Source organism: Stereum hirsutum (genome assembly GCF_000264905.1).
Source record: "Stereum hirsutum FP-91666 SS1 unplaced genomic scaffold STEHIscaffold_1, whole genome shotgun sequence".
In the NCBI taxonomy this organism is placed as follows: Eukaryota; Fungi; Basidiomycota; class Agaricomycetes; order Russulales; family Stereaceae; genus Stereum; species Stereum hirsutum.
Window position 1 is genome coordinate 1,067,718 of NW_006763131.1, and position 27,866 is coordinate 1,095,583.

Consider the following 27,866-nt stretch of genomic DNA (forward strand, 5'->3'; position numbering starts at 1 on the left):
ACCGGAGGCGCGATGAGCCGAATTGGAGGCGAGTCATGTGCGGACAAGGTAAATGTAGCCTCGCGTGAATGCCGTGCGCGCCACCTCTCTTTCTTTCCAACCACGACCACCATACGCGTTTGCCGCCATGACAAAGGCATATCTCATGAATGGATTCATCGAAAAGGTGCGCACTCTCCTCATCGGTGTAGCTCCAAGCTGAGCGCGATCTGCTTAGATGCAATCACAAGACCAGGATTTCCGGTACGCGGCTCTGCCTCAGACACAACACTCGGGCTGAGCTAAATGAATATACAGGTATATGGGTCTTATGGACCTGTCGAAGGAAGTCCGATCAGACCCCCAGTCATTTCTCGGCGAAGAGGCCACTGAACTGAAGGTCTTGAAGCAAGTCCTTGCCCTTGTCGAGGACAAGATCTCCGAGGTGAAGAATCAGGCCGTAAGATGGTGCGTTTCACCTTCAATCTCTGAGCCACCCATCCCCCTATCTTACCTGAGCATAGTTTGGGTCAGCTCATCAAGATCATCCGCGAGCCACATATGGAATTTGTTGTGGACAAGTTAATCGAGTTTTCGGGAAGCAAGGATGAAGAGTTGAGGGACATCTCGGGTTTGGGTACGTCCCCTCACCTTGAAGCTAGAGGTCTATCGTTACTCACATAATTCTGCAGCGTTGAAGACTATCACGTCGGAACTTCCACGAGAAGGGACTGTGGCACCAAAGGCGTGCGCGAAGCTCACCCCAAAGTTACTCTCGCAGGCTGCAGTCGTAATGCTTCCCCCTTTGTGTGGCGTAGGAGCTTTACTCACGGTTTTCTAGGTCGACCTCCCTCCTGAGACTCTTATTGAAACACTCTCCATTCTTGGCATCCTCATCACCAACTTCCCTGGCTACGTTTCTCAACTACCACTCCAACCTCCACCAATCAAGGTCCTTACCCCACTCCTGTCACATGGCCGCCCCGCCGTACGGAAACGGGCTATCGCCACACTCTCTCTATTTGTTCCAACAAGCTCCTCAGACGTGTTCTCTGAACTTTTGAGTTCGGAGGTGATGCCGAACCTAGCGGCATCCGCCAATGTTGATAAGCAGATGACCACAGTTCAGCTCGTAGCGGCCATCGCTCGCTCGTCTCCACAGCAAATTGCTCCCTCTTTGCCTGCGATTGTTCCGGGAATACTGAAAGCTACACAACGAGATAATGACGAGCTTCGAGAGGCATCCTTGCAGGTGCGATCTTTGTTCAGTATCGGCGATTAATCCCTAAATTTCCTCCGAACTTCAGGCTCTTGAGTCTCTGGTCCTGAAATGCCCTTCAGAGATTCCGGCATTCCTGAGCTCGATTATCCAGGTCGCTAACCAATACATCAAATATGATCCCGTGAGTCTCAATTTATATGGGGTATTGCCTTAAATTAAAGTGATTCAGAACTACACTGGCGGAGAAGACGATGACGATGAAGAGATGGAGGACGAAGACGATGAAGATGACGCTGAACTTGACGAGTGCGCTTTACAGCCTGTTCATCCCCCACTGCCACTCACACTTTTCTTACACTTCGCCAGATACTCAGACGAAGAAGACTCTTCTTACAAGATACGCCGTTCCGCCACCAAGCTGCTCGGTGCTATCATTGACACTCGCCCAGAGCTACTTGTAACACTTTACAAGGAGGTCTCCCCGGTGCTCATCTCCCGATTTGGTGACCGTGAGGTCACTGTGCGGTTGGAGGTCTGGTCCACGTATGCCGCTCTCCTACGACAATCGGCTGTTTTCGCTGGCGGCCAGCAGTCAAAGGACACGGTCGGTGGAAAGCGGAAGCGGACAGAAGACGGCATGGACGTCGAGGAGACTGCGTATGGCCTTCTACGAGCTGAAGTTCCCTCCCTCGCGAAAACCCTGCTTGCGCAGTTGAAATCTCCGAAGACGCCACCTGCCACCCTTCAGGCAGGTTTCGACCTTCTGCGCACCCTTCTCGATGTCCTTCCAGGATGCCTTTCTAGCCAAACTCAGCAGATCATAACAATCTCCAAGGGTCTGCTTTCTTCACCACCTACTTCATCAACCGCGACGTTGCACATCACATGCCTGCGATTTTTGACCGTCTTTTTCTCGACTCATCCACCTCCAACTTTCAGCTCCGCTTTGCCCACCCTTATGCCCGTGCTTCTGGAGGCTCTCGGAGAACGACACCCACGCGTTTCCTCGGAGGCATTCCGTGTCTTTGGATCTCTGCTCAACACTCTCAAGCCTGTCAAGTCGCAAGACTGGTCCGAGCGGGTGTATGCCGAGGCGTTGAAACGGCTGAGCAACCATGACACGGATGCGGAAGTCCGCGGCTGTGCTGAGAATGTCATTGCCGACCTTTGGATCTGCGCGCCCGATGTGGTCAGGACAAAGGACAGGAAGGAATGGGAGTATATCTGCCGAACGACCGGAAGAATGGAGGGTGCTGTAAAAGTTGTGAGCAAGGTGGCGAGCGACGCGGATATTGGAGCAGAGTGGGTCAACGGATGTGTTGAGTGGGCCTTAGCTCTTTTACGGCGAAGTACTAGGGCTGGAAAGGTCGATGTCTTCGAGTGTTTGGCGACTCTGGTTGGACGGTGAGTCTGGCCGTGTGCTATCGAGAGTGACTTGTTGAGCTAAATTTCTCCCCCTCTTTTCTTGCGTAGTTATGACACCGCTGTGCCTGCCGATCTTCCTCCCGTACTGATTCCTCAATTGAAACCCTACATCTCCACCTCCGATGTCTCCCTGCTTTCACAGGCCCTCACTATCTTTGCTATCCTCCTCGACTCTGCCCCTGCCGTGACATTTCCCGAGATTGAAAAGGACCTCTTGAATGATATTTACGCCATTGCGCACTCCCCCCTCCTCTCAGGCGCAGCTTTGGAATCCCTTCTCGCATTCTTCGAAGCCTTGGTCAAGGCCGACGGACAGATTGCAACGCATGTTGTCCCTTCGTTGGTCAAGTCCGCAGATAGTGCTCCGAAGAACAATGTATCGTTAGCCAATGTGGCGAAGAGTGTGGCCCAGGTGGTCAAGAGTTTCCAGGGTATCGCTGCTGGTACTATTGCGGAGTTCTCAAAGCACATCAAGGTCTGTTGTGACTTTGCCTATCAGTTCTCGAACTCGATGTGGTCTGATTGGCATGAAATCACAGAAATCGTCAAAGGCAACACCTGCATATGTTGTTCTCAGCTTGTTCATTCTTGGAGAGATCGGGCGCTTTATGTGAGTTATCTTCGGTTATGTGCCTGATTATCTAGGACTAACACTGTGTTTAGCGATATGTCTCCCCAGCATGACGTTTTCGCCAACGCCATCGAAAATTTCACCGCAGAGCAGGAGGATGTGAAAAATGCTGCTGCCTTTGCTGCAGGTGAGATCCTCGCTCACCTTCGATGACTAGCTCTCACAGATAGCCTCCAGGAAACATCGCAACAGGAAATCTTCACCATTTCCTCCCCACCATCCTCGAACTCGTCAACCACAACGACCAAAGGCAACTCCTCGCCTTCCACGCCCTCAAGGAGGTCGTTACGCACACTTCTCATGGTCATTTGGAGACCGTAGCGGATATGCTGTGGACTCCTCTGTTCGAGAAGTCTGAAACCACCGACGAGAGCACCCGGAATGTTGCTGCTGCTTGTATTGGCAAACTTATCACTACGCACCCGGCAAGGTACTTGCCCCAAGTACATGTATGTCATCAATCCTTTGGTATAAGCGAACTTGGGTATTTACGAAAGTGGTTATAGGCTCGCATTACTGATCCGAACCCGGCAACGAGAGCCACAGTTTTGTCCGCCATTCGGTATACATTCGTGGATTCCTCGTCGGCCTACGATGATGTTATGGCTCCCAGCATTCTTGACTTCTTATCCCTGATGGGTGACGCAGATTTGGTACGACGAACGAGACTTTGTCTATCTTTCTTCAAATACTCACGAGATATCTCCAGAACGTCCGCCGTCTAGCCTTGTCGGCGCTGAATGCAGCAGCCAAGACAAAGCCTCACCTCATCCGCGAGCATCTTGGCACACTCTTGCCGGAGTTATACAAGGAAACTATTATCAAGCCTGAGCTCATTCGTACCGTCCAGATGGGTCCCTGGCAGCACAAAGTTGATGATGGTCTAGAAGCTCGTAAGACCGCGTACGAAACGCTCTATACCCTAGTACGTCCTGTTGCCTATGTCTCCGTAGAGACCATTGTTTATGATGCTCATACTATGTCGGATCCAGCTCGACACCTGCCTCAACAAGATTGATCTCAACGAATTCCTTGCACACGTCATTACCGGCCTTCGGGACGACTCCGACGAGATCAAGGTTATCAACCACATGATGCTCTTCCGTCTCTCGCAGATCGCGCCCACCGCTGTCGCACAGCACTTGAACGAGGCTACACCCCTCCTCGAAGCCACCATGAAAGGTTACACCGTCAACAAGGACACAGTCAAGCAGGATATTGAGCGGGCGGCGGAATTGCAGAGGAGCACGCTGAGGGCCGTGGCGGCGTTGAGCAAGATCAGTGGTGGGGGCGTGAGTCCGAGGTTCGACGCATTCTTGATAGAGTTGAGGAAGAGTCAGCAGTGGGGCCAGGAGTTGAACGACTTGGCCGCGAGTGCCTGAAGAGAAGGCGAGTGAGAAGTGTGGTAATGAACGTTGACAGAAATGTTGTGAGATTACGGTGGAGTCATGTTGTGCAATACTTGTCCTGCTTCCCTTTTCTTCTTTCTCAACACCGAACTTGTCTTGTTACGCGTTCTGTTGATACCTTCGTAGAAACAGCAAAAACGGATATGTACATTGAACTGATGCACGAAATGATTGACGCCTTGTTGCTCTTGCATTCTCGATTGTCTGCGAATCGCCGGCGACTCACAACGTCCCGTTTTATAATGGCACAACAAGGCACAGTGCCAAAGCACCATAATGCAGCTCGTCTATGGTACATACAAACAACAGTTGAAGAATCGTAGCAGATGCAAGAAAGAGATCTACCCAACTATCCTCGCGCGAATTTCAGCCCAGGCCCTCTGCCTCTCTTCCGCAGCCTGCCCATTACCCAGCACCGACTTATTCTCGATAGCCCTCCGGCTAAGATATGGCATAACCTACAGAAACAGGCATTAATATGGGAGAATGATAGTAAGTGAGACTAGAAAAAAAAACATACCTCGGAGAGTGCACCGTAAGGGATATACTTGATCAAAAAAGGGAACGAAGACCTCGTCCTGTCGACGATAGAGTTCCCCAGCGCGTCGTTCATGCCTGCGCCCCACCGTTGTCTCAGTCTCAATCTCACTCCGAAAAACAGACAAACTGAGTACTAACCGTAAAGCTGTGCCATCGTTACTCTCTCGCCAAGCTCATCTCCAATCATGATCACTTCCTTTCCGTCCCTTTCAATAGTCTTACTCGCGAGACCCTGTCTCACAAGCTCCTCCAGGATCAGATCACAACTCTCCCAATTATGGCTCCCAAACAATACACCAACTCCCGGGATACCACCTCTCTTCTTCCTCGTATCCATGTCCCTCTTAATCGCTCCGACTAGAACCATGACCATCGAATTGTAGCAGATATCAGTCTCAGATTTGGTGAGCCAGACCGGAGGTAGAGGTTCGGGTGAGATAGAAAGCGTGTGCGGAGCGGAAGGAGAGATAGGTGGCCGAGACGTTGATGAGGAAGCGGAGGCGGGGTGCGCGGCGACTTCGTGTGGGTGATAAGCTCCACGAACGAGCTTGACACCGATAGCGTAATTGCCGGCTTCCGCATCTTTCAGAGATTGCAAGAGGTACTCTGGGGTGCTATGAGAGCCGGAAGTCAGTAAGAAAATCGGTCAAACTGTGAACAAAATGCGCGAGCGTACCGGCGAAGGTAAGCTTGGAATGTGGCATAGACTAGTGGTTGGACGGGCGAAGGGGCACGAGAGGTAGACAGTCGGGAGGGAAGTTTATTGAATTGACGCATCAGCGACAAGGTGATCGCATCAATTGCAGGCTGGTGGGTGCGCGTTCTTCAGCATCCAAGATCGTCTTCTCGACAGAACAACATACCTGATACCAACTGTACCAGTAGCAATGTCATTAGTTTTCGCTATTTATCTCGGGACGTTCATGGCCTACCTATACTCCGCATCGACAATCAGCCTCACGCCCCTCTCCTGCGCATAGACACATATTCTGGCCAAATCTTGATACAGCTCCTTCAGGTCTGCGACGTCTTGCTCCCTCAACGGTGACCCGGGGATCACCTTCCCCACAATCAGTGCATCCATATCTGTCGATCTTGGACATCCAGGAAATGCGACCGGAGGCGAAAGAGGCGGCCTAGTCTTCACAAGGTACTCTGAGAAGTTGATGAGCGCCTGTGCGTCCGGTGTCATGGCAGTCTAACATAGTAAGGTGAGTTTTAGCGAAAGATCAGGCAAGGACACATCATGGCCGCACCAACTTGACCGCGACCCACGTTCTCCGGCCTTCAGGAGACGACTTGTCCGAAATGTACTGGTTCTCAAAATTGGCAGCAACATCGATCGAATGAATCATCTCATCCACGATGCGCTTGTGGACCGGAACCGTCGTCTTGCCATATGTCTGTCCAGCAGCCTCATCCTCGTCTACTTCGACACTATAGGCGAAGAGACATCCCTTGTTCTCTGCACGAAGTTGTTCGAGGAGGGGCATGCAGTCTTCCGCAGTGTCACCGCCGACGAACTAAATACCACACGTGTATTCAGCGTTTGAACCACGATGGAAATGGACGCCAGGAAGCTCACCTGGGCGAAGAACGTCTGCCGAACAAATGCCTCCGTTATCTGCCTGACCACAGGAATCGAGGACATAAAAGAGAGAATGGATGGTGCCCAGTCGATAAGGGCTGGTATAGAGCACATAGAATAAACACCGTAGGTCCTGATGAGTGTAGACAGCGGCGTGGGTGACCGTTCCTTCATCTGCGACGGCCTGTCCAGCTCATCTGCGTACACTTTCGGCGGCCATTCGAGGTATATCGAACCTCCAAGTAATCCAGCAGCAGCAACACCTAGACGTGAATACCTCCGGCCAGAACCGCCACGAGCCCCTGTCCTCAAGCCTCTTGCTAAAATACCGCTCCTGTACGACGTCTGGGGGCCAAGTACATTGCGCGAAAGTCCTCGAAGTGCAAGCCAGTTTAGAGACATTTCTGGCCACCTCTGAGACCCAAGGGTATGTCGAACGCGTCAGACTCGGACAAGATGCAAAACATGAGGCTTTGAGAACTCGACAGTATAAATACGTTATGGACTCAGAGTTGATCGTGGCCATGGGGAGATAACAAGTGACTCGCGGCAGGTCCGTCCCGTCCTCGAGAACGACGAGCATGCAGCGTTATCATGGCCTCGAGCTCGACGTCCCTTCGTGGACGCCGACATTGTTGCGGTTCAGTGCAGACCGTGCATACGGCGCTCCGCCGGCGTGCCACACAGTGCCACACTCGCCACACTAAATCAATGATCTCATTCACACGATCAATTTCACATCTCAACTTTTCTCCTCCTACCACAAGGCCGGTGCCACACTGCTGTAGATAAAATGTCAAAACGCAAGCAAGAAAAGAATGAAGAAGAAGGAAACGACAGCGACGTCGTATGTTTATCAGTCTCCTCTGCTTGATCTATCACTTATTCATCACGCACCAGTAGAGCCTCATTGATGTCGACTTCGAATTCTTCGACCCAAACCCCTCCGTCGACTACCATGCCCTCAACCGCCTCATCATCCAACTCTTCCAAACAGATGCAGAGCTCTTCCATCCCCACGACCTCGCAGAACTTATATTGTCACAGCCCTTGGTAGGTACGACAGTCAAAACGGACGGGAAGGAAAGCGATCCATATGCGTTCTTGACTGTGCTGAACATGCATATTCACAGAGTACGTGCCGTTTTCTTCAGATTTCTCACTCCTCTGATATGTTCTGGAACGTGATTTAGGAGAACCCATCCATAAAAGCGCTCATTGCGTATGCTCTCCTCAAATCTATGGACAATACCCCCTTGCACGCTACTCTCCAAAACCTCCTCGGTCCCAATGGCATCGAATCCCAAAATCACGTCGGCTTCATTTTCTCTGAACGGCTGATCAACATGCCAGTGCAAGTCGTCCCACATATGTATCGCATGCTAGCGGACGAAATAAAATGGGCTGTCGCCGACGTGAGTATCTTTGATACTGTTTTTACGCTCTCTATTTCGATGTGGCGTCGGCTTACCTGTTGATGGATAGAATGAGCCCTACGCATTCACGCACTATCTCATCATCTCACGGACATATCGTCTGTCGTCTGAGGAGGAGGCGGAATTGCAGGCTGCACAACCGCAGACGAAACGTCACCGGAAAGACCAGGCAGAGCCAAAAGGACATGGTGGCGTATTCTCCTTCCATCATGAGGACGAGCAGATTGCGAAGGTAGTCCCCCAAATTTCTGATAATTTTAATCTGCCACTCATCTTCCTCACCGATCCACACCCTGTTTTAGTATGCTCTGCATGGACAGGAATACTCGTTCACAAACACACAACCGAGGGAAAAGGATGCTTTTGGCTTAGACCTGGCCGGAAGGATGATGCTCATAACAGCTGAGAAGCTTCCAGAATTGATCAACACTATGAGCGAGACGTATATCAGTCCTTCATGAATACACGTTACTTACCTCTCCAGTATGGCATCGCGTGCAGTCTTCATGGACTGAAGTGCGAGGATACTCAAACAAGTGCCTCGAAGCGTATTGTCTCCTGGATCGGGAAGAGAAGGTGCTGCTTGTTTCACTTACGTCCACGGCTCGTCTTTGGGCTCTTCGGATAGTATCGCCATCGCCACCTGCTGAACATCGTGCGTGGAGACCAATTCATTCTTCTCGATTGTGGTTTCCGAATCGCCCGATAATCTGCCCAGTGGTGCAGTGTAGTGGGTTTCGTGGGCACAACCGGTTACTAGGCGTTGTTGTGGTGACGCTTTCTGGACATGCACCTGGTCCAGATCCTTACTGTATTCGGCGAAGGATCCTTATCCTCCATACCCGCAGTTCAAAACCTAAATACACCGATCCTTGAAACCTTGATGAGCTTCGAATTTGCAGATAGAAGAAGCCTCCAGCACACCCCATCCGGTCAATAAGGGTTTGCTCATCAACGAAATTCAGTGCGCTGTGGCGGACCTCAGGCTTGTCCTTCATCATCTTGTCTATCTCTTCTTGGGCACAACGAATCCTAACGGTTTGGGCGCCTCTGCTCACAATATAAAAGGATCCAGGTGTAGCTCGTCCCATAGTATCTCACCCTACTTTCTCCCTATTACTACGACCACGAAGCTCTCGCTATTACGCTTTGCGCTGAGACCACAAATCCTCCCTCGACCTTCCTATCACCATGAACGAAGACGAGGTACGCCATATTCTACCTAAGCTACATGATGAATGGTGACTTACTTGGGTTACCACCTAGCCAACGATCGCCTATGACGGTGTCAGTCATGACACCCTCGGCGGTGGCTCTTATGCATTCAAAGAAAACTATTTGCAGTACCTCAGCAAACTTATTCAGCACGGCCCTGTCGTTGAAGTCAACATTATTATCCAACCAAACAGCTCCCCTCATATTGGAGCCATTCTATCCTTGATTCTGACCTTTTCGTTAGCGCAACAACTCACTGGACAAGGCTTGGAGGCATACGTCGTGGTCGACTTATGGGACAATGCTAAGGCAGAACAGATCAACATAGGTGGCACCGTCTATCAGAAGGGCCTGCGCGACTCTGGACGTTTGATCATCGAGGACTACGAAGACATTCTCGCCGTACTCGGGACTAGATACGGTGTTGACTACAAACTCCGCATGGAGGACGAGTTTCTACGCCAGGATGGCATACCAGACGTGGTCCGCGATATCGTTCGGGATCGCAATTCACTGGGTGTGTCTCTTCAACCTTCCTCTGAACAGATCGCCATCCGTTCCTCCTGCCCCGAGCCTTCTTGTCGCCTTGTCGACAAATACGGCAATCATAACGTCTATGACGATGAGAACGACATTATCCAGTTCAAATGCCCCTATCACGGTCGTTTCATAGTCAACATCGCCTCTGAGTGTCACCGCTTGCAGTTCAACTGCCAGCTCTTCAACCTCGTCATCGGGCGTTACTACGAGAATGTGGATCATGGATACATCCAAGTCTGCGGCAGCGACTACGCCGGGTTCTGGCAGGAGCAGATGTTGTGGCGCAATATACACAAGCCCCTCCTCATCGTCTACACTCCCCTGATCATGGACTGGTCCGGTGCGAAGATCTCGAAATCGTTGGTTTTGGGGAAAGACGCCTATCGATATCTCTGCGACGCCGGGCTCGAGTACGTGTTGTCCTGGAAGAAGTTTAAGGAAAGCAAGAAGGATTTTGGAGTGCTCTGCAAGGAAGTCGACTTGTGGGTCGCAGAACCGTTTCGCCTTTTCAGAGGATATACGGTACATTATTTTGCCATGTTGTTTGCGAGGAGCGAAAATGCCGAGCTCGGAGGTGTTCGTCTTCAAGATTGTGTCAATCGTAATTAACGGGTGGGATAGTACGCTTTCGGCCTGTCGCAGGTCCCCAATACGCTTCGAGGGAGTGGGTTGAGACTCGGATTGAGATATGATAGCTACTGTAGGTATGTGTACGATACGCGTGAATATTATGGGATCACTGTTTACCAAGAATACAGCCATCTCGGTCAATGGACGACGAATCCCACTGGCAACTGAATTCTGAACTATCCATAAATATCCACCATACATTATTGCGACCTACGTCCGATCTTCTGCCGCAAGCTACACCATGAATCCCATACGCGTTTCACCGAAGACGCTATAAGGTACCGTCGAAATTCGTAGGTCTTCCCCCCACGCACAATTTGCTGCATATATTCATCTTTCATGGGTAGAATGACATCAAGATGAACAGCTTTGGTGGTGCCATGTGAGGGAGGAATCTTAATGTGGGAGATGGTTGCAGTCTACTGAACGGGCGCTCAAGCCTCAGGCGACTCGGATATCCCCGATAGCGCCACGTGGGGTGGTGGCTGACGATGCGTCGGCGTCGGCTTCCCCTGCACACACCAACGTCCTGCAGATTTCCCTCTCCTTCCCCGCAAGCACTATTGGCTGGTCTGTCTGCTTCATTTGCTGCACGGTACCATGGTCCGCATTATCATCAAAGGTGGCGTTTGGAAGGTACGCCACACAATCTACACTCTGCTATCGCGTTTTCAAGCTCACGTCGCGTTGCCTTCGCCTTACGTTGTAGAATACGGAGGATGAAGTTCTGAAGGCTGCTATCGCGAAGTACGGCAAGAACCAATGGTGCGTACATCTACAAGTTAGTATTTATATGATGGGGTGTTGAGACGGAGTGTATATAGGGCCCGTATCTCGTCTCTTCTGGTTCGAAAGACTCCGAAACAGTGCAAGGCTCGGTGGTATGAGTGGTTGGACCCTTCCATCAAGAAGACAGAATGGTCAAAAGTGCGTCTTACTTCTTTTCTTCCTTCTTGTATACTTTCTCAGACATTCGCATTCTTCACCTTCCGTCTACAGGAAGAAGACGAGAAACTCCTCCACCTTGCCAAGCTCATGCCCACCCAATGGCGCACCATAGCCCCCATCGTCGGTCGCACAGCGACACAATGTCTCGAACGCTACCAAAAGCTTCTCGACGAAGCTGAAGCAAAGGAGAACGAGGAGCTGGGGCTTGCTGGGCCTGGTGACGCGGGACCCGGAGTGGATGATGTGAGGAGGTTGAGACCAGGAGAGATTGACCCCGACCCAGAGACGAAGCCAGCGAGGCCAGATCCTATTGACATGGACGAAGATGGTGCGTTGAACGCTTTTGTTTGCGTATGTTAAGGTGCTGACAGGCTAGACGGTTCTGTCATCTAGAGAAGGAGATGTTGTCCGAAGCCCGTGCTCGTCTTGCCAACACTCAGGGTAAGAAGGCCAAGCGGAAAGCTAGAGAACGTCAATTGGAAGAGGCTCGACGGTTGGCGGTCTTGCAAAAGAAGCGCGAGTTGAAGGCAGCGGGCATCATTATGCGCCACAAGTCGAAGAAGAAGGGCATGGACGTGCGTCCAATCATTATTTATCATCTATCTTCCATACACTGACACATCGTTTGTTTAGTACAACGCGGATATTCCCTTTGAGAAGAAACCCGCTCCAGGTTTCTACGACACCTCCGAGGAACAAGCTCGCATCGCCTCCGCTCCCGTCGGCCAAACCTTGCGTCGCCTCGAAAACAAGCGCAAGCCAGAAGAAGAAGAGGCTGAGCGTAAGAAGCGGCAACGGAAGAACAAGGAGGGTGAAAATGGTGGGCCCCATCAGACAAAGTTCATTGCCGCCAGGGACGCGCAAATTCAGAAGTTGAAAGAGGCTGAGTCGATCGGGAGACGGAGTAAATTGGTGCTGCCGTCAGCGCAGGTTGGGGAGGCAGAGTTGGAAGAGATTGTGAAGATTGGGCAGGCGGATCAGAATGCGAAGGCGTTGATGGGTGAGGGGGATGACGCTAGTGGCCAATTGCTGGGCGAGTATGAAGGGTTTGATAAGGCGAAGATGGCCAGAACACCACGCACGGCTCCTCAGCGTATGTGCATTCTGCCTGAATATCTATATCTATGCTGTACTAATCTGATTATGTACCCCAGAGGACAACATCATGTTGGAAGCGCGAAATCTACGAAACATGACCGTCGCTCAGACCCCACTCCTCGGCGACGAGAACACACCCATGCATGTCTCCGAAGCAGGGGGCACCGGCTTCGAAGGAGCCACACCTCGCCACCAAACCGCATTCACCCCCAATCCACTCACCACTCCTCTCAACCGCTCTCGAGACGTTGGAGCCACTCCCCGAACAGACGCTGGCGCTAGTGTTGCAGCGACACCCCTTCGTACACCCATGCGCGACAATCTGAGTATCAACCCTGAGGACGGGACCTCGTTCGTTGGAGACACCCCTCGTGAGCAACGTATGCGTGCGGCGTCAGCAAAGAGGTCACTCAAGGCTGGCTTCATGAGCCTACCGAAACCGGAAAACAACTTCGAACTGCTCGTCCCAGATGACGAAGATGAGGAAGGTGCCCAGGCAGATGGGATGGTTCTTTCTGAGGAGGATGCTGCTGAGCGAGACGCAAGGCTGAAGAAGAAGCGGGAAGAGGAAGAACGGAAAGCTCTCGCTCGTCGTTCCATGCCCGTCCAACTCGGACTTCCTCGGCCACCGAACGTGGATCTCGATCAACTACTCAAAGACCTCAGTCTTGTACCCGCTGGCGAGTCGGAGTTAGAAAAGGCCCAGAGGCTCGTGGATATGGAGGTCGCACAGTTATTACAGCATGACTCAATCGCACATCCAGTGCCTGGGACTTCCACCCCAGGTGGCACACAGTCGACGTACGAGATGCCCGAAGACGAGTATATTGCTGCTGCGAAAGAGGCCATTCAGCTTGAGCTCGCGACTGCTGTAGGATTCCCAGGCGCGCCTCCCGAACAAGTCAAGGACGGTGTTATTGCTCTTTCGAAGGACGAGACGATCAATCCAAGTTCATCCTGGGCAGCACTCAAAGAAGAACTTGCATACGACACTTCGTCTGGCCGCTGGGTAGAATCCTCTTCCCTGAGTCCAGAAGCCCGCATTGCTGGATATTCCTCCCTCCTGGAAGAGCACCGTGCGACCATGGGCCGTGAAGCAGCCCGCGCCGCCAAAGTCGAGAAGAAACTCGGTATCACTCTCGGCGGGTACATCAACCGCTCAACCGACCTTACCAAACGGCTCGCACATGCATTCGAGCAATTCACCAACACGACGATCGACCTCAAATCGTTCGAACGCTTGAGAATGAACGAGACCGCGGTCGGCCCGGCTAGGGTGAGCAAGTTGAGGGAGGAGGTAGAGGTGTTGGAGAGGAGAGAGCAGGGCTTGCAATCGGTGTATAAGGAGTTGGTGGATGAGAAGGAGGAGCATGAGAGGAGAGTCAGTACGTTGGAGGAGAGGGTCATGGAGGAGGCGGAGAGGTTGAACGAGCAGGTTATGGCGGAATCTGAGGGAGTAAACGGGACGACATGATTCGGTGATGTTGGCCTCTTGAGTTGAGGTACTATCTGTTCTTTCTGTATCTTGAGAACCTAGGATTTATGTTCACGTTTCATGCATGCACGTTGGGCCCGCACCTCTAACGGGCGATTCGTGCCAGTGATTGCAAAGGCCAAAACAAAAAAACAAAAAACAATGATACCGTGCCACAAGGCTGTCTTTGTGTATTCTCTGTCTACAAGGGTGTCTTCGTGCTAATCGCTCACAACAAGTTTACAGTAAACCAGCCTCCCTCAACAACCTCCTCGTCCGTGGGGTATCAGGCTTGATCTCGCCGTTCAGGGGTGCGAAGTATTTGCGGAGGTTTGCCCTGCCTGGGCGGTAGACAGCGAGATAGAAGGTGCCTTCCCCCTGTTCGGCCAATATAGTCAGCATCGAGCACAATAAGAGGGGAATATGATTCGAATACTACCTGCCGAGTAGCCCCCTTGCGAGTGTTTCTGCTCACTTTGGCCATACACCATTCGTCACCACTATAACGGATCCAAACGGCATCACCAGCCTGAAGAACAAAGGGAGAGAGGCCAGTCAGCCGTCGCACTTCTAGAACGATAACGACTCGACCCAGACACAAACCCGAAATGTATACTCCCAAGGCTCATCCAGATCACTGGGCCCTGGTTCAGTCTCGTCATCGACATCTTCCTCCTCTTCCTCCTCCATATCTGTGTCTTCTTCCGCCTTGGAGCCACTCTGCGACTTGCCGGACGTTGTTTCAGAATCAGAGCTCTTGCCATTCATTGACGCGTCGCTACGATCAGGTGCCGTCTCGAGCACAGGTGCTCGTGCAGATGATTGAGTACGAGCAGAGACAGAGGCAGAGTCAGAGTCAGAGGAGTCGCCGTCTGAGCTTTCGGAGCCCGATGGAGATGGACTGGGTCTTACTCTTCGAGGCAAGATGGACATGACATATTGACGCGGATGGCCAGGAACATGTGTTGAATAGGACATGGTAGAGATAGAGTGCGGGCTGACGTAAGTTGATTTTTTTAAAAAAAGGAGAGAATTGCGTGAATGTATGGTTGTCGATAGACAGTGGCGAAGAATGAAAGGGATGATAGTGGTGTGGTGGACGAGACGGCGGATCGAGGCGAGGAACTAGGCTTTATATATATTTTCGAGGGCCAAAGACACAATTACGACGGTCAATGGATCATCGGATCCTCGGCTAGTAGATGGCTGGCACGAATCTTTAGATCCCGAGATCAAATAGGACACAAACATCCGTGTCTTCGGTACCCTTTATGCGTATTTCATCGGTCCATGCGACAGCTGAGGCCTGAGGTACAAGGGAATAGCCTTGGATACGGACAAAGACCAAGGATGGCACCCTGAGGGATACTTGTTTTCGAGGCCAGATATATCAGAGGAGGCATACAAGGCACTTCTGGGACAGGATACTAGTTGTGACAACAAGAATCGCAATGACGGTCTGCTAAATGATCTCAAGCAAAATATTTGAGTTAACACAGGCTGGCAGTGCCCTGCCATACTTATTCAGAAATAGAACGACACCACAGCAGGAACTGAGCCTTCGTAATTATATTACTTCCAACACGATTACGCAGCCAGATAGCATCCGCAAAGTTTTGAAGAAGAAATCCGGTGTCAGAGGTAACGTCACGCAGGCAACGATGAGGACATGGTCAGACAAACGCGGGACAAAGAATGGTGGAGCCAAGCTATTGGAAACATCTGCCTGAGCCCAACACGAGGCCAATGTGCCACCCGAGAGGTCCCACGACGGCCGCGGCGCACTGGTCCTTTCTTCCCAACACAAACAAAGGAAGGCGACATGGCCAGAGACACCTGCGTGGCACGTAGCCTTCCTGACACTCGGCACTGTCTTCCGAGGCCGCGACGTGTCATTGCCTGCTGTATAAAACGGGACGCTCTCGAGCAGTTACTGACCGTCATCTCATCTACTACGTTTCGACCACTCCGACTCAGCCAAGAACCTTTACCATCATGCGCCGGGGATTTCTCAAACCCAATCCATCTCAGCTGAAAGGCAACACTCACAGGGCTTCTCGCTCCTCTCAGGCAGACAAATCGTCTATGATCACTACACAGGCGGTTGACAAACCTCTCTTGAAGTCTGCGCCACTAGCAACCATCCCCGTTCCTCATGGCCCCATCATTCCCGTCAACGAGTATGTCGACTCGAAGACTCTCATGGACTGGCACACCGACGAAGCCAAGGCAGGTCCTGACGGAATGTACACCTATCGCATCACTTCTCTCCCTATCGTCCCGCGCTTTTCGTCCGACCGAATGACAGCCTGCATCATCACTAAAGGCGCAAAAGAGGGTATCCTCGCACTCCCAGGGTTCCCTTCACCATACAGCGCCATCTCTCTTGTCCGTGAAGGTCCAGCCACAGGTGCTGGGCTCGGCCTCTTTGCCACCACCGCTCGCCAGCCAGGGGACTGCATAATCTCTGAGCGTCCACTGCTCATCCTGCCCCGCAGCATGATGGTGCCCGAACTCAAGCCTGGCGTTCCTAACGTGCAAGCACAGATGGTACAAGGCGCCATAAATAGGATGAGGCTCGACGATCGCGCGCGTTTCCTAGCTCTCAAGAACTGCAAATCCGGATCAGATGTTCTCACTGGCATCCTTGACACTAACGCAATGCAAATCGGCCCACTTCCAAGCTATCCTGTAGACCATGTCGCTATTTGTGCCACAGTGTCACGAATCAATCACAGGTAATTAAGTTACATCAGTCATGATATCCTTTCCATTAGCTGAACCCATCTACCACACAGCTGCAGCCCAAACGCCGTCTTCGCATGGGATGTGAATTCTTTTACCTGCTTCATACGAGCCCTCAAGCCAATCGCAGCCGGCGACGAGATCACGATCACCTATACGTACCCTTTGGCCCCCCGCACCGAGCGTCAAGAAGATCTTCGCCAGAAGTACGCCTTCACCTGCACATGCGAGACTTGCTCACTCCCTCCCACCGAGTCCAAGCGCTCTGATGTTCGGCGTAAAATCCTCGCCATGTATGAACCTCATTACGAAGAACTATCAACGAACGCCGCTAACACAGACCGCTGGTACGAAGACCACGAGGCCTCACTTCGGTGTTGGGTGGAGGACGTCAGTCTTCCAGACAACTATATCACAAAGGAATGTCTCCGGCTTGTCGAAATGTTAGACGCGGAGACGTGGATGTTAGAGACTTCATGGCCTTGGGTGCTACAGAAGCTTGTCAAAGCGTGTTGTGCGCTGGAGGATCGGGAGGGTGCCCAGAAGTGGGCGAACAGGGCGGCGGAAATGTGTAGGGCTCGGAGCGCGAAGGGGGACGATTGTGGGTGGGGGAAAGTGGCGAGTCATCCTGAGAGGACGGAGTACTGGGGCTTGCGAGCAAAGATGCGGGCGCGAGACAACAGCACCAAGCAGGGATGAGTACTTCGACGCAAGTTCTCCAACGCGGCCACCTGCGCTCGTACTGGCATGAATTTGTATTATCGGCCCGCATACCCTTCCTTTATCGTTGGCTCGATGGTAATATACACTGGTTTGCAATGAGTTTCGTGAGTTGAAGTACATAAACTATGTAAATAATTCCGTTCCAATTCCGCACTGTTTTATTTGATGTTATTTGGCAAGAACCTTCGATTTCAACAAGGCCAAACAACCGCCATGTGACCAAGCGTGTCCGAGTCTGAGACGCATCCGATACACTCATTGAGTCCGTCTCGCCACAATTAGTGCTTCGCTGAGTTACAACAAACAGCTTCCAGAAATGCTTAGTGGCTTACCATGACCGACACATCTATCCCCTCGTCGGCTTTCGAGTCTCTGCTCCCAAAACTTCTGGCGACCCTCGAGCTCACTCAACAGGAGAGCACATCGACTCCCCAAGCTAAACAAGCTCTGCTTCACGCTGTACACTTTACTCCCTTTCGATATAGTTTCAACTTCTGATTTCTGGGCATGTTTCAGACCAACGATTTCAAGGCATCTTTGAGCCGAGCGAAAGGACTGGCCAACGCATTACCCGGAGGAGAACTGTTGATTGAGGAACAGGATGAGGTTATCGCCATGCTTGAACGACTTCGAGATAAGAAAAGGTGTGCTTCCATCTAAAACACTTTTCAAGCCTTTGAATACTTACATAGGAGACAATTGTCAGGCACCAGTTGAACGAATTCACCAAACTCGATCTCAAGACACCAGCCCAAGCACGCCCAGGCACAAGGGCTGACAGGATGGACATCGACTCAACAGCTTCGACTCCTGCGTGACATTCTCTGTACTATATCATCCTGTGTCTTTAATCACAGCGCTTTTGTCGAGAATGGGTGAGACAATCGGAACATTACTACATTTCGTTTTGGACTGCTCGCTGCGAAGTGAAACTGACCATGAAACAGCCTCCTATTGCCACCTCTGAGCTCGGTTTTCTTTCTCTTCCGATCACTCATCCCCCATACTACACCTGCTGGCACGGCTTGACGCTTTCCACTCCCTTCAACGTCACTTATTTCTTACTTGGCTCCAGCACTGACCACAATCTCGCATAAGCCGAAGCCCATGGGCTATACTACACTGGTTGCCACCCTAGTGTTGCTGGTCAGCCAAGTACGCGCCTCTAGTTCTGCTCCGTCTGACTCTACGGACTCTGGGAGTCCTGCTTCCTCTTCTGCCGCTCCGTCTACCTCCGTCCAATGGACGAGCCCCGCAGCGGGAGACACGTTCGGCCCTGGTGAACGTATCAACATCAAGTGGCAAGCCCCCGGAAAAACTTCATCACCATCGTTTCGTGTCTGTGAAGAAAGTGGGGATTGTGGTTCGACAATATGGCCGCAGATCCAGCAGACTGGCGAGGTTTACGCCACAATAGTGTGCGTATTTTGGCTTTAGTTCACCTCACGAAGGGAAACTAATTTCTCCTAAATTCCCCATTCAACAGGACAGCACCCAAGGCAGAGACACAATCTGGATACTACCTCCAGATGACAGATGATACGGGGCAAGTGACGAACACGCCTGTTTTCAATCTCAGCCGTGAGTATTCTCTCTTTTGCGTGCCGAGGCCATGTATCTGACGTGTCTCCATAGCAAATCCTCAATCTGCTTCTACGGCATCCAATACTGGCACCGCTGAGCCTCCTAGCGCTGACACTGGCAACAACGACCCGCCAGCTAGCCCAACTACAGTATCCACGCCAGCGCCCCCCAATGCACCTAATCAAGACCCTATGTCCATACCCGCCACTCCTGTAAATTCGACCGAACCCGTTACGCACTCCCCGATATCCGCCGCAGTTACGCACAACCAACCTCCAACATTGGCCCTCGCTATTCCTCTGTCTATCGTCGGCGCCATCCTCCTTGCCGCCCTCGTGCTCGCATGTCACCATCGGCGCAAGCTAGCTGTCGATCGAGCAAATGAGGCCATACTCCTCCGAGACGCTGAACGGAGCGTCAGCGTGCAAGGCTTTGGTGGGTTCCACGGCCAGGCTGCACTGGACGAGCTGTCGAGACGGTCGAGTCTTGTCAGCAGCGAGTCTACTAGATTCAACGAGAAGGCGCCGCTTCCCAAGCTCGATATGGACGTTGAAAAGGCGCTTCTCATCAGTGCCCTTTTGACCAAGATGAACGGACCATCCGACTCCCCCGCAGACACCCGCCCATCTTCCATTCGCACGTCTCTTCCTCCACCCTCGCCACCCCGCGAACCAGAACCACGGGCATCCACGCGCCAGCCGTTCCCCGCGCACCTTATTCCAGGTCTCTCTCTCAATCGCGAAATTCCAGCACCCTCTGCTATGCCGTACCAAAGCGTCCTCAGTCGTTCACAGTCGCAGAAACTCTACCAGTCAGGTTTGGAATCGGCTCCATCACTAGCGACTATTCCGGAATCGGCATCGATAACCTCGGACGTCCTCTCATCGTATCTCACTTCACCAGTACTTGATCTTCACAAGGACACATCTGTCGAGTCTACTCATCCGCAGGCTCCGCCTACGGTGCCGACTTTCTCAAGGTGTACGACCTGGGCCACACTCCCCATTCCACCTGCCCTACGCGTTCATCCAGATTCGGTAGGGAGGAAAGTGGTCAAAACGATGCCTTCAAGGGAGGAGGAAGGAGACAATCCCATAGATCGCGTGAGAGCTTGGGCGACCTCCGGGACTTCACTGTACAGGAACAATTCGTCGGCCTCGACGTTGGTCGCTTCTGCGTCTCTGGGCTCTGCAGACCGTGAGAAACCTCTTCCTCCAAACCCGTCTCAGGCGACTCGTGCATGACGCATTGAAGGAAATCGACGTGATGCTATGCATAAAGTAGCGTTTATTGGTCTTCTCGTGTCATTGAATAATATACTCGTTCTTCGATGGAATTCCCTGCTACTGCGATTCCGAAGCTGTTCTAGTCGACCAGTCAGAATTCAGACTGGGTTCGGTTGAATGTTCACGGACACCCAACAGGGCGACAGGCAGGCCTGGAAATAATAAACAACAAGGCGCAGACTTAAACGCGCGTACTTCATAAGGAACTTACACCGCTAAATTGCACTACAATTGGACACAGACAGACCACAAATGGAAGGATATACAACGCGTGGATATGAGACAAAGGGTGAACCAATAATAACTGATCTGTGCACAAGAGTTGACCACGGGATAGAATGGCAATTCGCTTGAGAGGTCGATGTCGAATTAGTTGATAGAGCGACGAGGGTGCACGGAACAGTGGAAAGGAAGGTTCGGGTAGAGAAGACGGCAGTGGTAACGCTTGTCATGCACCATCAGCGCCTATACAACCACATATAACGAGGTCAGTTCTGTAAGACTTGAGAACAGAATGTAGGTGACACTTACCACTCTCCTTCGTCCATTCATCGTGCTTCCGGATATCCTCTTCGTTCACTGTCGGACGCACGCTATCCAGTGACTTCACGAAGTCTGCAAACCGCAGTGGTGGTTCCTGCAACTCTTCGCTCTCGACTTCGGTCCAGCTCTTCTCCACCGCGTCCGGATCGCCGGGAGAGCATGGAGTCCACTGTGTCAAATTTGGATCCTTTTCTGAAGGTACCGGCTTGAAGTGTGTGGCGGAAAGGACTTTGCGGACGGGTTGCATGAGGGCATCACGGACGACGACGGCGATATCTGAGCCGGAATATCTGTCACATCACGCAATAGTCAGCCAAAAAGCGACACCATCTTCGATTGGCAATGTACTGACCCTTCTGAATTTGCCGCCAGAGTGCGATAATCCTTCTCTGAGAGTTCGCAAGGTGTGGTACCGACGTGTATCTTGAACATGTTCTTCCGGGCCTCGATACCTGGAAGTGGGATGTAAATTCGCTTCTCAAACCTAGCAGCTTGCATGGATGAGTTGGAGCTCTCAAAAGACATGTATCGAACTACGCACCGACGCTTGATGGCGGGATCCAGTTGCCATGGAATGTTCGTGGCACCGAGAACAAGAACACCCGTGTCATCGTGGCCCACGCCATTCATCTGCACCAAGAACTCCGTCTTGATTCGTCTTGAACCCTCTGATTCTCCTTCGTTACGCGTCCCTGCGAGAGAGTCGACCTCGTCGATGAAGATGATAGCTGGCTTTGATTCTCGTGCCATTTGGAACAGCTGCTTGACCAGCCTGAGGTTTCCCCATTCATCAACTCGCGCATTCCCTCATCCATGCCAAGGAAACTACGCACCGTTCGGAGTCACCTTGCCACTTACTGACCAAATCACTCGAACTGACACTGAAGAACGTGCTCTTCGCCTCGGTCGCGACTGCCTTCGCCAAATAACTCTTTCCTGTCCCCGGAGGTCCATATAGCAATATGCCTCGCCAAGGCGTTCGTTTTCCGGTGAAGAGATGAGGGAATTTGATAGGTAGAATGACGGCCTCCTTCAGGGATTCCTTCGCGGCCTCGAGCCCAGCGACGTCATCCCAACGAACATTTGGCTTGTCGACGATGATAGCACCAGCAAGTCCTGCTCGCAGTTTCTTTATTTCTGGGTCCACGTCTCCGTCTTCATCGTCTTTCCTGCATAGCCAAATATCATGAGCACGTACAACGATATAATTGATGGATGTCAGAGACAAAGGACTGCAAGAGAATGGAATGTAAATGGACGCACTTCTTTCCTCCTCCCCCTGTGCCACCGTTTGCGACACCATCAGCACCCATCGCACGCTTAGAGCGTTTCTCTGTCGCCGCCTGAAGGTGCTCCTTGAGTGTTTCTGCTCGCGCGAGATACTCGCTGATCTTGGTCCGAATCAGTGCTTTCGACTTGTCATTCCTCTCGTCTATATAAACGCAAGTCAATGCATGAGGTTTGATATGGAGCCATATGTAAGACCGCTGATTGCCCGAGGAATGAATAGAATAGGCGCACATTTGAGAGCAAGCATGAAGTAGTCAAGGGCATTCTGATACTGTTTATACGCTTCTGCGTAGTTCTGTTTGGTGTCTTCCTCGATAGCGCGTTGAACAAGTTCAATCGCACGCTGAGCATGTAGCATTATCAGAGCAAGAACACGAGGGTTACTACCATACTCACATCGAGATTGTTGCCTGACATAGCTAGGGGGCGGAGGGGAGGATGACGGGGAGAATGAGGGGCAACCGCGACAAGCTCGAACTGCTTTGCCCGCTGCGATCAGTTTGTCCGGGTCCCGGCCGGAAATGCTTTCCCAATCCGATAGCATTTGACCCGTACCACCTCATCGTCATGAACGCCTTTGTACATGATCATAGAGTCCGAATGATAAAGGCTCTTTAACTTTGACTGAGCACCTTTGTTTGATTGTAGACGAAGCACTCAAGACTCAGACCTCGTGCTCGATGGCCTTTCGTACGTTGTTTGGTGCCACAGGGGCGCCACATCAGACCTGAGGTGGACATCTAACTTTGAGGATTCGTGTCATTGTAGGCAACTCCTTTGATGAGTTAGCCAGGCACGGTTCCATGTAATTAGCGAATTTATGGAAATCTTCAAGCATGCTTTGACTGCCTCACGATATGGATCAACGATAATATCTGAATCACAGTGCGGTTGCAATCACGAATTTACGACTCTGTAACGATACACCACGATAGATATAACTTGAAAGAGCAACAAATAAATAAAATGAAGATCATGAAGAATCATACCCATCCCAACAAAAAGAACGAAGTAGGCTAATCGCTGTCTCTGTCGCCACACATACCCGGTTCATGCAAGACAGCTATTTGATGCAAAGACAGTGAAACCTTGAGTTCCAAAAGCTGTTGGGGTCTATTTGAAGCAGATAACGCCACATACCTATAATCGTCACTCTCCTTGACGGTCATCGGTGCTGATGCAGCAGCATTTCCGTTCGCGTCCTTGATCACGATAGCGCTGATGCAGGAGGAACGGAGGCGTGGTAGTCAGTGAAAGCACAACATTGTCTCCTTTCGCTTACATACATAGAGGACCCAGCTGCAAAGTTAGGCGTCCAGGTCAGTGAGTGACCGTTCTGCGGGCCCAAATATTCGAGCTGATTAAGTTCGTCAGGGGGTGCCAAAGTAACTGAGAACGACCGCCTACCGGAGCCGCCTTGGGCGTCCCACCTGTCAAATGAAATAAAGCCATGATGTCAGAAAGAGTGCATAATGCAAATACGACGTTATAGTCACCACGAGTGATATGGGCAACGAATGGCTCAGACCCTCCGGACCATGTTATGGTGGCGGGCTCTGTAAAGAATCTGGTCAGGCCATGATCTGCAAGGTTGTGGGAAATCTGAAGGATCTCACTGCACTGAGATATGCTAGCACTGATGGATATTAGAATACGATGTATTCGAGACTGTCAGTGAAGGAAGACGAACGGGGTGTGAACAGCGAACTGGCCGATGCGGAAGAAAGCCAACAAGCCAAGGGCAGCCAGGGTTCCCAGAGCCATTGAAAAGCCAGATCAAGAATCCAGCTGATGACCAGTAACTTTCGCAGAGAGCTAGTAGAAAGAAAGGAAGATGGGGACCTATACAAAGCTTGTGACAGCGCTCAGAGGGGCTTCAAACGCCATTACACAGCACGGTGTCGAGCACACCAGGAGGGGGGCGTATTGGTATCGAGGTTCGATCCTTATGCGTACAGTTTTGGTGGCAAATGCGACGCGAGGTCTGATCCTGTGCGTACATGACTGGCCTGGATTTGCCTCTTGGTCCGATCCCTTGAACTGCCCTTGTGCGTACGGAAAGTTGGCAGGACTGCCTAGGTCTGATCACTATGCGTACAATTTTGTTGTATGTGTTCAGGCTTGGTCGCCAACCTTCACTCTCCAACACTATACGCCACTGCACAGACCATTCTGTGTCAAATTGACGGTGTTTTAGGTGTTCGTCTGGGAGAAGGTCCAATCCCTCGTGAGTACGGAAGGCGCCCTTATTTGGACTACCCGATCCACAAAAGTACAGCAATCCTCCCAAACCTTGAGTACAGAACTACCCGAAGTTTGGGTTTTGGGATCGGACTTCCGTACCAATACGCCCCCCTCCTAGCACACCTTTCAATGTTATCCCCGGGTGGCACCTCGCGCACGATTTCCGTTCAGCCCAAGTGTATCACAAATGTCAGAGAAATAAAGACGAATCGCAAAACAGGTAGAGAATGTAGTATTGGTGGGCGGGGCTGCCACCGTGCACGTGGTGACGGTTCCCGATGAATGGCTGACTCACGACAAGCTCAAACTTGCGCCAACAGGAACTTTCCACCGCCACCCATCGCCACACGCAATATTTGCGCACGGGCGAGCGCTGAGCCTCGCTTCATCCACGACCACCATCTTCTTCAGTCTCTAGGCTTCCGTGCTCAGCAGAACTATACACACAACGAAATACGAAAGTGCTGTTCTTATGTCCCAAGACTCCAATCCAAATAATCGTTGGCATTCAATTCGACCATGGACGCCAAGGCTCTCGCTCTCCGTCCGAGAATTGACCTCCGTCTCCGCCACCTTTATCCTCTCATCCCTCTCAGCCCACACAAATCTGTCTCTGATCTTAGATGGCGATGATGCTCACTCTGATGACGAAGATGACGGAGCAGGAGATACTTCTCCTGGACAGCCCGTCGCCTCCGGCTCTCGGTCTCAGCGCATCATCTCTGATGCTTTGTCGAAGGGCCTTTCAGTCACTGTGAACGGCGCACCTTGGCAGCGTGTGCTCATACGAGTAGACGACGAAGCGGACGAGGCGGTAATTATCATATATGGGCTTATGCCTGGCCGGCAGTATGATATCGAACTGGGTGTCATCCCGGGTGAAGAGAGGGTCAAGGGTCAGATCACGACCGAATCCCAACGTGCGTTGCCTCAAATTTTCTCAGACCATCATTCAATTAGTTCAATGCAATTTACTCACTCCAGCCACACATCCAGACAACGACACCAGCACAGATCACGCAGACCGCATTCCCTCTTCCACCTCTCTTCCGACCTCTCCTCCATCCCGTCCCCCCTCCCCAACACCCTCAATCTCCACAAACCACCAACCTCTGCACACAACGCAACCCACCGCCCAACCGACCATACCCCAAACCATCGAAGAATACATCGCCGTCTTAAACTCCAACCTCGCCACCCTCCAGTCCGAAAACGCCACCCTCCTGAGCACACTCAAGCAAACACGGCGAGACGCACAAAAGTCGTCGTCTGCGCTCCGTTCGGACATCACCTCGTTGAAGAAGGCGTCTCAGAAGCATTCGACGGCTGATGCGAGGGCGAGACAGAAGGTGAGAGCCTTGGAAGAGGCGATGAAGCAGGCTGCAAGGGGCAAGGAAGAGGTGGAGGAAGAGACGGTGGGAGTTGAGGCGGAGAGGAAGGAAAAAGAGGAAGAATTGGCGATTGTGGAGGCGAGGTGTAATGGGGTCAGGGATCGTGCGGCGGAGTGGAGAGCTAGGAGGGAGAAGGCAGAGGCGGATCTTGTAGCAAGGTTGGCACCAGGGAAGGCCGAACTGGCGAGTTTAGATGCGAAGGTCGAGAAGTTGAGAGCTAGGAAGGAGAAGTTGGCTGGCCAGGCGCCGACGGAGTTGGATGAATTCGGGAATAGCTCGAACGACGAGGCAGAAGACACATGGGTTGCAAAGGACGAGAAGGAGGCGTCCTGTGGAAATGAGGAGGACAGTGCGCCCAGTCAGGATTCAGCCACTCTCAGTAGTGGTCTCGTCGGCGAGCTGGAGGACAAGCTACGCGAGCTACAACTAGAACGTGAACAGATCGAAGCCGATCCATACGGCTACGTCGCCTCTTCGCATCCCAACCTCGACGACGACGCTATAATCCCCTCTGAACAGTCCCTCCCCGATCTTGCCTCTGTTTTCAGCAACGCACCCATTCCCATGCCCATCTCCATGCCCCCATCCACGTCCAACAGCAACAACACTGCCTTCCTCCACAATCCCCGCCTCCAACCCCCACACGTCCCGTTTAATCTCAATCCCGTCCCCAGGCCCGGCCTGCACGCATTCGGGCTCTCGCCTCCACACACGGTAAATCAACACCCTCATGCGCCACCACATCTCCAACACCGTGTCCCCCCAATGCTCAACAAACGCCACATCCCCTTCATCCCACTGCACCACACCCAACACCAACACCACCCCCGACACTCCCTGAACAACGTCAACATGAACGGATTCAACATCAACCCAGGCATGAACCCCATGGTCAACCCCCCGAATCTAGTCAATGTCAATAGTGGCGGTAGCGGGAACGGAGCAGGTGTTGGCGTCGGCGTCGGTGTCGGCGGTGCAGGAATACAACCACCCCGCCCCATCGGCCCAGTGCAACGTCCACATTCACATGCTCCTCCTTCTGTGCACCCCATAGGTCTCGGCGCCCAACGTCTACCCGGAGTGCCCGTTCTAAACGCCAATATCTCAAACCCGACGAAACACTCCCCACCACTCTCCATGTCCACCGCCAATCCCAATCCCCAAGTCGGCTTATCAGGCCTCTCGAGCTCATCCTCTCTTCAGGGCCCGCCGGGTCTGGGAGGATCGACGTTATCGGGCCTGGCACCCCCTTTCGAGCCTGCGTCCGTGAGGAGTACTATCGGTCCTGGCCAACAGCAGGGACAGGGACAGGGGCAGGGGCAAGGACAGGGACAGCAGATGGACGGGCCATGGCAGTGAGGTTGGTTGTGGTAATTTCGTTCATGGTTTAGAGATGAGATACACACGTACAGGCAGACTGTCCTCCAATAGAATTGCTTTACGATTTTTACGTTGACGCTTACGAATACGCATCAATTATTTATTGTGCATTTTTTCGGTTCTTTTTTTTCATCGCCACCTCACTCGAGACATCGTATAGACATCGTATATAGTCGCTATACAGTCTTGATCATCCTTGACCATTGCATGCATGTCTACACGATACAGCCCACATGCACCGAACAGGATGACTAGAAGTCCGCATTTGTCATTGTGCCACACGAACCCGGACAAGGACCCGAAACACCACAACCATGCATATTTGACCACGAACGTCTGACCATACCGTGTCCTGTATCCATCCATGCCTGTACTGGTACATCATGTCCTTAACCTGAGATCCAGGTATCAACATCGACAAATCACTCCATCCCGCGCACCACGGCCGGCCAAGATGACTGCAACTAAATATATCGCGTACACGCCGGAACAGGAGGACTACTTACGACACTGACACATCAACGACGACGACAAAGGGGGTGGGT

General features: G+C 52.0%; 12 protein-coding genes across 12 annotated transcripts; 8 read left to right on the plus strand and 4 right to left on the minus strand.

The window, feature by feature from the left end:
* Positions 1 to 127: 127 nt before the first annotated feature.
* STEHIDRAFT_70472 (TIP120-domain-containing protein) lies at positions 128 to 4,836 on the plus strand (the record flags this gene model as incomplete). The annotated part of the gene is made up of 16 exons (XM_007298066.1): positions 128 to 166; positions 218 to 243; positions 298 to 447; positions 504 to 616; positions 672 to 769; positions 821 to 1,231; positions 1,287 to 1,382; positions 1,431 to 1,507; positions 1,568 to 2,605; positions 2,675 to 3,101; positions 3,166 to 3,236; positions 3,290 to 3,384; positions 3,435 to 3,706; positions 3,764 to 3,910; positions 3,967 to 4,182; positions 4,250 to 4,836. The coding sequence occupies 16 exons, from the start codon at positions 128 to 130 to the stop codon at positions 4,637 to 4,639; spliced, it is 3,666 nt and encodes a 1,221-aa protein (XP_007298128.1). The 3' UTR covers positions 4,640 to 4,836.
* Positions 4,837 to 4,969: 133 nt separating this feature from the next.
* STEHIDRAFT_136064 (FAD-linked oxidoreductase) lies at positions 4,970 to 7,433 on the minus strand. The gene is made up of 8 exons (XM_007298538.1): positions 6,792 to 7,433; positions 6,463 to 6,729; positions 6,139 to 6,404; positions 6,070 to 6,079; positions 5,883 to 6,013; positions 5,345 to 5,820; positions 5,187 to 5,281; positions 4,970 to 5,124 (listed from the first exon to the last, which is right to left on the minus strand). The coding sequence occupies exons 1-8, from the start codon at positions 7,194 to 7,196 to the stop codon at positions 5,008 to 5,010; spliced, it is 1,767 nt and encodes a 588-aa protein (XP_007298600.1). The 5' UTR covers positions 7,197 to 7,433; the 3' UTR covers positions 4,970 to 5,007.
* Positions 7,434 to 7,587: 154 nt separating this feature from the next.
* STEHIDRAFT_136065 (uncharacterized protein) lies at positions 7,588 to 8,698 on the plus strand (the record flags this gene model as incomplete). Its single annotated transcript, XM_007298539.1, has 5 exons — positions 7,588 to 7,641; positions 7,698 to 7,928; positions 7,988 to 8,209; positions 8,280 to 8,462; positions 8,533 to 8,698. The coding sequence occupies 5 exons, from the start codon at positions 7,588 to 7,590 to the stop codon at positions 8,689 to 8,691; spliced, it is 849 nt and encodes a 282-aa protein (XP_007298601.1). The 3' UTR covers positions 8,692 to 8,698.
* Positions 8,699 to 9,421: 723 nt separating this feature from the next.
* On the plus strand, positions 9,422 to 10,594 carry STEHIDRAFT_151366 (uncharacterized protein; the record flags this gene model as incomplete). Its single annotated transcript, XM_007298540.1, has 2 exons — positions 9,422 to 9,436; positions 9,497 to 10,594. 2 exons carry the CDS (start codon positions 9,422 to 9,424, stop codon positions 10,592 to 10,594), a joined length of 1,113 nt encoding a protein of 370 aa, XP_007298602.1.
* Positions 10,595 to 11,147: 553 nt separating this feature from the next.
* On the plus strand, positions 11,148 to 14,276 carry STEHIDRAFT_70480 (uncharacterized protein). Its single transcript, XM_007298067.1, has 7 exons — positions 11,148 to 11,251; positions 11,325 to 11,380; positions 11,440 to 11,542; positions 11,615 to 11,891; positions 11,957 to 12,138; positions 12,197 to 12,656; positions 12,718 to 14,276. The coding sequence occupies exons 1-7, from the start codon at positions 11,216 to 11,218 to the stop codon at positions 14,133 to 14,135; spliced, it is 2,532 nt and encodes an 843-aa protein (XP_007298129.1). The 5' UTR covers positions 11,148 to 11,215; the 3' UTR covers positions 14,136 to 14,276.
* A 73-nt stretch (positions 14,277 to 14,349) lies between these two features.
* On the minus strand, positions 14,350 to 14,992 carry STEHIDRAFT_143495 (uncharacterized protein). The gene is made up of 3 exons (XM_007298541.1): positions 14,739 to 14,992; positions 14,575 to 14,664; positions 14,350 to 14,513 (listed from the first exon to the last, which is right to left on the minus strand). Exons 1-3 carry the CDS (start codon positions 14,901 to 14,903, stop codon positions 14,376 to 14,378), a joined length of 393 nt encoding a protein of 130 aa, XP_007298603.1. The 5' UTR covers positions 14,904 to 14,992; the 3' UTR covers positions 14,350 to 14,375.
* A 1,138-nt stretch (positions 14,993 to 16,130) lies between these two features.
* On the plus strand, positions 16,131 to 17,692 carry STEHIDRAFT_136068 (SET domain-containing protein; the record flags this gene model as incomplete). The annotated part of the gene is made up of 2 exons (XM_007298542.1): positions 16,131 to 16,873; positions 16,934 to 17,692. The coding sequence occupies 2 exons, from the start codon at positions 16,131 to 16,133 to the stop codon at positions 17,577 to 17,579; spliced, it is 1,389 nt and encodes a 462-aa protein (XP_007298604.1). The 3' UTR covers positions 17,580 to 17,692.
* Positions 17,693 to 17,936: 244 nt separating this feature from the next.
* On the plus strand, positions 17,937 to 18,421 carry STEHIDRAFT_151370 (uncharacterized protein; the record flags this gene model as incomplete). Its single annotated transcript, XM_007298543.1, has 3 exons — positions 17,937 to 18,062; positions 18,120 to 18,247; positions 18,310 to 18,421. 3 exons carry the CDS (start codon positions 17,937 to 17,939, stop codon positions 18,419 to 18,421), a joined length of 366 nt encoding a protein of 121 aa, XP_007298605.1.
* A 289-nt stretch (positions 18,422 to 18,710) lies between these two features.
* Positions 18,711 to 20,431, plus strand: STEHIDRAFT_151371 (uncharacterized protein; the record flags this gene model as incomplete). Its single annotated transcript, XM_007298544.1, has 3 exons — positions 18,711 to 19,021; positions 19,090 to 19,184; positions 19,239 to 20,431. The coding sequence occupies 3 exons, from the start codon at positions 18,711 to 18,713 to the stop codon at positions 20,429 to 20,431; spliced, it is 1,599 nt and encodes a 532-aa protein (XP_007298606.1).
* A 233-nt stretch (positions 20,432 to 20,664) lies between these two features.
* STEHIDRAFT_70483 (AAA-domain-containing protein) lies at positions 20,665 to 22,753 on the minus strand. The gene is made up of 8 exons (XM_007298068.1): positions 22,703 to 22,753; positions 22,538 to 22,649; positions 22,280 to 22,448; positions 21,850 to 22,185; positions 21,558 to 21,788; positions 21,369 to 21,500; positions 21,005 to 21,306; positions 20,665 to 20,938 (listed from the first exon to the last, which is right to left on the minus strand). The coding sequence occupies exons 1-8, from the start codon at positions 22,721 to 22,723 to the stop codon at positions 20,922 to 20,924; spliced, it is 1,320 nt and encodes a 439-aa protein (XP_007298130.1). The 5' UTR covers positions 22,724 to 22,753; the 3' UTR covers positions 20,665 to 20,921.
* Positions 22,754 to 23,150: 397 nt separating this feature from the next.
* Positions 23,151 to 24,191, minus strand: STEHIDRAFT_164389 (uncharacterized protein). The gene is made up of 7 exons (XM_007298545.1): positions 23,997 to 24,191; positions 23,923 to 23,942; positions 23,803 to 23,862; positions 23,714 to 23,736; positions 23,593 to 23,663; positions 23,447 to 23,524; positions 23,151 to 23,369 (listed from the first exon to the last, which is right to left on the minus strand). Exons 1-7 carry the CDS (start codon positions 24,068 to 24,070, stop codon positions 23,357 to 23,359), a joined length of 339 nt encoding a protein of 112 aa, XP_007298607.1. The 5' UTR covers positions 24,071 to 24,191; the 3' UTR covers positions 23,151 to 23,356.
* A 765-nt stretch (positions 24,192 to 24,956) lies between these two features.
* Positions 24,957 to 27,527, plus strand: STEHIDRAFT_136071 (uncharacterized protein). The gene is made up of 2 exons (XM_007298546.1): positions 24,957 to 25,470; positions 25,535 to 27,527. Exons 1-2 carry the CDS (start codon positions 25,023 to 25,025, stop codon positions 27,298 to 27,300), a joined length of 2,214 nt encoding a protein of 737 aa, XP_007298608.1. The 5' UTR covers positions 24,957 to 25,022; the 3' UTR covers positions 27,301 to 27,527.
* Positions 27,528 to 27,866: the final 339 nt, after the last annotated feature.